An 8,052-nucleotide genomic window follows, 5' to 3' on the forward strand; every position below is an offset into this window, starting at 1 on the left:
GCTAAATGACTAAAATGTAAATGTAAAAATGTTTAGTGAGCCCGCCAGATCAGAGGCAGTAGGGATGACCAGGGATGTTCTCTTGATAAGTGTGTGAATGGACCATTTTCCTGTCCTGCTAAGCATTCAAAGTGTAACGAGTACTTTTGGGTTTCAGGGAAAATATATGGAGTAAAAAGTAAATTATTTTCTTTAGGAATGTAGTGAAGTAAAAGTAAAAGTAGTCAAAAATATAAATAGTAAAGTAAAGTACAGATACCCCAAAAAACTACTTAAGTAGTACTTTAAAGTATTTTTACGTAGTGTACTTTACACCACTGCATATCTGAAGTCATACAAATACTGTTCATGCATACAAATACACATGTATGTACATATGTGCACGCTCACACACACACCACACACACACACACACACACACACACACACACACACACACACACACACACACACACACACACACACACACACACACACACACACACACACACTGAGACCAAGCAGCCACTAAATCATCACTTAGAAGTTTAACAGTACATCACATCATCAACTAACTAGAAATGTATGAATGTACTGTATTAACTGAAATACCTGAACTAGTTGAAGTAGCTAGTGCTCTTCCTGAAGTAGGCTCTTACCAGGTGTCATTTAGATCAAAGCAGAGGAGGTGTGTGTGTGTAATTAAAATGTATTTAAGCATCAATCACTAAATGGAGATCTAAGCAGATGATTACATGTTTCCTGAGACACACACACACACAAACACACAGAAACAGAAAGAGAGAGAGAAATATACACACACAAAGAGAGAGACACATACACCTGTTAGACAACAAACACCACCCTGGTTCCTCTGCTCAAGGTGTGTGTGTGTAGACAGATGGGAAGACCATTATTACCACAATTATCTCTGTTAATATTATTGTTTTATCACTGTAACAACACCCACACCCACTAAAGGACTTCCTTCCCTTTGTAGCCTCTCTGGAGGCCCTCTGGGTCAGTTGTTGGGTGAGAAACTGATGTGTCATTTATCTTGTTTGTTGGTTAAACTTCCAAACTAGGACACAGAGATGAATCCTGCTGCCAATGAGGGAATACTACGTTTGGCCACATTATCTACACAGCATCAGTGCTACTCATCATCAGAGACAGGTAGTGTTCAAAGTTACTGACTGTCCTTTAAAACTTCAGAGTCATCTTATAATAATCAGATACAGAAAGTGGCAATTCAGTGTTTCTCTCTCTCTCTCTGTGTGTCTCTGTGTGTCTCTACGTATAATAATCAGATACAGAAAGTGGCAATTCAGTGTTTATCTCTCTCTCTCTCTGTGTCTCTACGTATGTGTGTGTGTGTGTGTGTGTGTGTGTGTGTGTGTGTGTGTGTGTGTGTGTGTGTGTGTGTGTGTGTGTGTGTGTGTGTGTGAGAGTGTGTGTGGGCTTGTATTACTATCCTTGTGGGTACCGGAAATCCCCAAAAGTCCCCACAAGGATAGTAAAACAAGGAACATTATCACTTGTGAGGACATTTCGCCGGTCCCCACGAGGACAAATACTATTTTAGGCTTAGGGGTTAGGTTTAGGGTTTGGGTTACAATTAGGGTAGGGCAGGAATTAGGGTAAGGATAAGGGGTTAGCGTTAGGATTTATGGTTTAAGGAAAATAGGATATTTAATGGAAAACAATTTTAGGTCCCCACAAGGATAGTAAAACATATGATGTGTGTATGTGTTTTTGTTGTTTGTGCAGGCATTCGATCATGAGTCTCTCTAAGTATTGACTTCTCGCTGGTCACCTGAGTCCCTTTTCACCTCTGACTCTGAGCCTTCCCACCATAACAACATTATCCCAGACAAAACAACACAAAGACAACCTCCCTACACACACACACACACACACACACACACACACAGACACACACATACACTCCTCCTTCCAGTGGGTCGATATCTAATTAACCAGCAGGTTCCCGTGGGGACAGTGACCCTCTCAGTACCACCACTATCTGTGTGTGAGTGTGTGTGTGTGTGTGGGGGGGGGGTTATAGATACAGGCCAATACAGCTGGGGCCAAAAGGCTTCTGTGTACACACCAGATACAAAGCCTCATACACATATAGAGTATTTATCTCCACAAACACACACCAACATAAACACAAACACACACGCCAATGTAAAATAAACACACACACACACGGAATGGGAGATGTGATCATTTAATCACCATTGCACTCTCTGCTGGCAATCCCTTACCCTGCCCTTCTACAGCTTCTTCCCACTCACCCACAGGGCTGTTATATCCCTGCTAAATATCCCCACACGTCTCTCAAACATCATCAATTTTCATCCAAATATTTCCACTCCAAATATTTCCTGAGCATTTAGTTCCCAGAGGGCAGCAGGCAGAAATCCCTGATAATATTTGTTTGGCTCCAGAGGTAGTTGAAGCTAAAGCTGGATTATCACCACTCCTCATGTACACTGCATGATGAGTACGCAGTGTAGAACATACCCCATGGTCATATGGTAATCACTGAGCACTGAGCCACAATGAGCCAAGCCTGAGCTGGGCCGGGGGGAGAGGGGAGAGAGGAGGGAGGGGAGGCAGAGGGAGATAGGGGAGCCCTGGGCGTTCAAATGACATTAGCAGCTAATGTCACTAGGGAGCTAGAGATGACATTTGCCTTCAAAGCCTCTTCCTCTCTCTGATGCATAACATCCTAGTAGGCTTGGTCCTTTTGCTCTCTCTCAATGTTCATGGACCTCCTATGGAACATGAACAAGTCTCTCTCTCTCCTTTACCTCCCTCCCTCAATCCCTCCTTCTCTCTCTCTCTGGAATGTGTTTTGAGATGATTCACTTCCCCCTCTCTCTGTTGTCCTGGACCGGTGGGGGAACATTGACGCTCAACATTGTCAGAAAAAAAACCAAGCCTTTGAAGAGACACAACAAGAAACCCTGTCAGAACACAAGCCCATCTGTCCCAAACATCCGTGTGTTCTGAATGACTGTTATCCAAACACAGTGGGGTGAAGCCTGATAGCAGGGGGTTGAATACACACACCTACTCAGATGGGACCAGGCCCGTTTATGAACATGAAGGCTGGGAGATGTGTGTGTGTGTGTGTGTGTGTATGCGTGCGTGCACCTGCACCCTGTGTGTGTGTTCATCCGTCAGTTTGTGTGTGTACCCTAATCCAGTACTCACCTGCCAGTACGCCACACACGTAGACCAGTCCTATCCTCAGCGCTCCATGGACCATCTCCAGAGGGACTCCCACCAGCAGCTGCATGGCCATGTTCAGACCCAGGTGTTCTATCCTGCTGGGACACAACACACAGCCGTTAGTTAAAGGACAGGACACATCCACAGTCATATACAGTTTATGGTCATATTATATATTTTATCTGTAGAGCAATGTTTCAATCCTGGGAGTAGAAGGCCTGATCTAGGATCAGGTCCCCCTGTTCATGTAATCTAAATAAAATCAAATTTTATTTGTCACATGCGCCGAATACAACAGGTGTAGACCTTACCGTGAAATGCTTACTTACAAGCCCTTAACCAACAACGCAGTTTAAGAAATAGAGTTAAGAAAATATTTACTGAATAAACTAATAAAATAAAAATAAAAGTAACAGAATAAAATAAAAGAACAATAATGAGGTTATATACAGGGGGTACCGGTACCGAGTCAATGTGTGGGGGTACAGGTTAGTTGAGGTCATTTGTACACGTAGACAGGGGTAAAGTGACTATGCATAGATAATAAACAGCAAGGAACAGCAGTGTAAAAATGCTATTAGTCCGGGTGGCCATTTGATTAATTGTTCAGCAGTCTTATGGCTTGGGGGTAGAAGCTGTTAAGGAGCCTTTTGGACCTAGACTTGGCGCTCCGGTACCGCTTGCTGTGCGGTAGCCGAGAGAAAGGTCTATGACTTGAATGACTAGAGTCTTTGACAATTTTTTGGGCCTTCCTCTGACACCGCCTAGTACATACAGTGGGGGAAAAAAGTATTTAGTCAGCCACCAATTGTGCAAGTTCTCCCACTTAAAAAGATGAGAGAGGCCTGTAATTTTCATCATAGGTACACGTCAACTATGACAGACAAATTGAGGAAAAAAAATCCAGAAAATCACATTGTAGGATTTTTTATTAATTTATTTGCAAATTATGGTGGAAAATAAGTATTTGGTCACCTACAAACAAGCAAGATTTCTGGCTCTCACAGACCTGTAACTTCTTCTTTAAGAGGCTCCTCTGTCCTCCACTCATTACCTGTATTAATGGCACCTGTTTGAACGTGTTATCAGTATAAAAGACACCTGTCCACAACCTCAAACAGTCACACTCCAAACTCCACTATGGCCAAGACCAAAGAGCTGTCAAAGGACACCAGAAACAAAATTGTAGACCTGCACCAGGCTGGGAAGACTGAATCTGCAATAGGTAAGCAGCTTGGTTTGAAGAAATCAACTGTGGGAGCAATTATTAGGAAATGGAAGACATACAAGACCACTGATAATCTCCCTCGATCTGGGGCTCCACGCAAGATCTCACCCCGTGGGGTCAAAATGATCACAAGAACGGTGAGCAAAAATCCCAGAACCACACGGGGGGACCTAGTGAATGACCTGCAGAGAGCTGGGACCAAAGTAACAAAGCCTACCATCAGTAACACACTACGCCGCCAGGGACTCAAATCCTGCAGTGCAGACGTGTCCCCCTGCTTAAGCCAATACATGTCCAGGCCCGTCTGAAGTTTGCTAGAGTGCATTTGGATGATCCAGAAGAGGATTGGGAGAATGTCATATGGTCAGATGAAACCAAAATAGAACTTTTTTGGTAAAAACTCAACTCGTCGTGTTTGGAGGACAAAGAATGCTGAGTTGCACCCAAATAACACCATACCTACTGTGAAGCATGGGGGTGGAAACATCATGCTTTGGGGCTGTTTTTCTGCAAAGGGACCAGGACGACTGATCCGTGTAAAGGAAAGAATGAATGGGGCCATGTATCGTGAGATTTTGAGTGAAAACCTCCTTCCATCAGCAAGGACATTGAAGATGAAACGTGGCTGGGTCTTTCAGCATGACAATGATCCCAAACACACCGCCCGGGCAACGAAGGAGTGGCTTCGTAAGAATCATTTCAAGGTCCTGGAGTGGCCTAGCCAGTCTCCAGATCGAAGTAAATAACAAAATATTTTTTTTCTCATTTTGTCTGTCATAGTTAACGTGTACCTATGATGAAAATTACAGGCCTCTCTCATCTTTTTAAGTGGGAGAACTTGCACAATTGGTGGCTGACTAAATACTTTTTTTCCCCACTGTAGGTCCTGGATGGCAGGAAGCTTGGCCCCAGTGATGTACTGGGCTGTACGCACTACCTTCTGTAGCGCCTTACGGTCGGATGCCGAGCAGTTGCCATACCAGGTGGTGATGCAACCGGTCAGGATCCTCTCGATGGTGCAGCTGTATACATTTTTGAGGATCTCGGGACCCAAGCCAAATCTTTTCAGTCTCCTGAGGGGGAAAAGGCATTGTCGTGCCCTCTTCACGACTTTCTTGGTGTGTTTGGACCATGATAGTTTGTTGGTGATGTGGACACCAAGGAACTTGAAACTCTCGACCCGCTCCACTGCCCCGTCGATGTGAATGGGGGCGTGTTCGGCCCTCCTTTTCCTGTAGTCCACGATCATCTCCTTTGTCTTCCTCACGTTGAGGGAGAGGTTGTTGTCCTGGCACAACACTGCCAGGTCTCTGACCTCCTCCCTATAGGCTGTCTCATCATTGTCGGTGATCAGGCCTACCACCGTTGTGTCGTCAGCAAACTTAATGATGGTGTTGGAGTCGTACTTGGGAGTACAAGAGGGGACTTAGCGTGCACCCCTGAGGGAACCCCGTGTTGAGGATCAGCGTGGCAGATGTGTTGTTGCCTACCCTTACCACCTGGCGGCGGCCCGTCAGGAAGTCCAGGATCCAGTTGCAGAGGGAGGTGTTTAGTTCCAGGGTCCTTAGCTTAGTGATAAGCTTTGTGGGCACTATGGTGTTGAACGCTGAGCTGTAGTCAATGAACAGCATTCTCACATAGGTGTTCCTTTTGTCCAGGTGGGAAAGGGCAGTGTGGAGTGCGATTGCGTCATCTGTGGATCTGTTGGGGCGGTATCCGAATTGGAGTGGGTCTAGGGTTTCCGGGATGATGGTGTTAATGTGAGCCATGACCAGCCTTTCAAAGCACTTCATGGCTACCGACGTGAGTGCTACGGGGCGGTAGTCTTTTAGGCAGGTTACCTTCATTTCTTGGGCACAGGGACTATGGTGGTCTGCTTGAAACATGTAGGTATTATAGACTCGGTCAGGGAGAGATTGAAAATGTCAGTGAAGACACTTGACAGTTGGTCCGCGCATGCTCTGAGTACACCTAATCTCATGAATTATGATCTAAAAGGTCAAACTGATCCAAGATCAGCACTCCTACTCTGAGATGCTGTATGAATCCGGGCCCGGACATTTGTTTTAAGTCTCTGTATTGGATGCCTCTATAGCTTTTAGGATCCGTTTGTAGGAGAGTAAGTGACATACAGTAATTTAATCTAAATCAGAATACTCTCTACCCCTCCCACAATGAGCACCAGACTAAATGTATTATCAGCCGAGTCCAGGTTAATCTGGTTTAATTAGCCTATACTGGCCTGATAATGTGTTCCTAGGTAATAAAGAACTCTAATAAAATGCTAATAGAACGCAAATAATTCGTAAATTAAATTAGCCCAACCCAATGGTTGTAGAAAGTGATGGATGGATGGATGGATGGATGGATGGATGGATGGATGGATGGATGGATGGAGGGAAGGCAATGTGTTGCTGAAAGATAATCGTGCCCACAGAGCAAGTAAGACATTTAACATACATTGGTTATCTAGTGAACATACTGTAATAGTCTCCCCTGGGGGGGCTTACAGCAGCTCTAGGAAGCAGCTCATACCGCCATTATCAACAACAACACATGTTTAAAGGGCCAATGGTGACTGGGGATAATATGCTTGTGGAGGGAAAGGAGTTAACATGTAGGCTTTACTACAACATCCGAACTAGGCCAACTGTATTGCAGCAGTGCTATCCACTGGTTTTGGCTCTAGTGCTAGTGCATCAACATTCTGGGAACACTTCAGGAACAGCAATAAACCTCCGGTAAACCTTTTGTAGATGATGTCTCAGTATTGATCCAGCATTGCTTGGCTCCTGCTGCCATGTGCTGGCAGTTGACACGTTTGATGCGTCATCATTGGCTGAGATTTTAGCTCTGTCCTCTCAGTCCAACGATGGTGCTGGATCCCTAACAGGCTTTTACAGTGTCCCTCATCTCCTCTCTCTATCTATCTGACTGGCTGCGTAGTGATCTCTCTGACTGTGATATGTCCGACATATTACACCCCTCCACAATGTAATCCCTTCACTGGCTCAACAACACTGCTGATACCCTCCCAATCCTACAACAACACAAACAGAATGCACATACAGTTGAAGTCAGAAGTTTACATACACCTTAGCCAAATACATTTAAACTCAGTTTTTCACAATTCCTAACATTTAATCCTAGTAAAAATTCCCTGTCTTAGGTCAGTTAGGATCGGCACTTTATTTTAAGAATGTGAAATGTCCGAATAATAGTAGAGAGAATGATTTATTTATCTTTTCTTTCTTTCTTCACATTCCCAGTGGGTCAGAAGTTTACATACACTCAATTAGTATTGGGTAGCATTGCCTTTAAATTGTTTAACTTGGGTCAAACGTTTCGGGTAGCCTTCCACAAGCTTCCCACAATAAGTTGGGTGAATTTGGGCCCATTCCTCCTGACAGAGCTGGTGTAACTGAGTCAGGTTTGTAGGCCTCCTTGATCGCACACGCTTTTTCAGTTCTGCCCACAAATTGTCTATAGGATTGAGGTCAGGGCTTTGTGATGGCCACTCCAATACCATGACTTCATGGTCCTTAAGCCATTTTGCCACAACTTTGGAAGTATGCTTGGGGTCATTGTCCATTTGGAAG

The 8,052-nt window shown here is 44.5% G+C and overlaps 1 protein-coding gene across 1 annotated transcript in view; it reads right to left on the reverse strand.

Moving 5' to 3' along the window:
• The window catches only part of rhbdl3 (rhomboid, veinlet-like 3), a gene marked incomplete at both ends in the record, with an annotated part of 53,396 nt that overhangs the window by 5,831 nt on the left and 39,513 nt on the right, over nucleotides 1-8,052 (reverse strand). Inside the window, one exon of the mRNA XM_084162865.1 lies at nucleotides 3,208-3,320. Coding sequence (XP_084018991.1) covers nucleotides 3,208-3,320 — 113 coding nt within the window. The remainder of the gene's footprint in view (nucleotides 1-3,207; nucleotides 3,321-8,052) is intronic.

This window comes from Coregonus lavaretus (genome assembly GCF_964263955.1).
Source record: "Coregonus lavaretus genome assembly, chromosome: 6".
Taxonomy (NCBI): Eukaryota; Metazoa; Chordata; class Actinopteri; order Salmoniformes; family Salmonidae; genus Coregonus; species Coregonus lavaretus.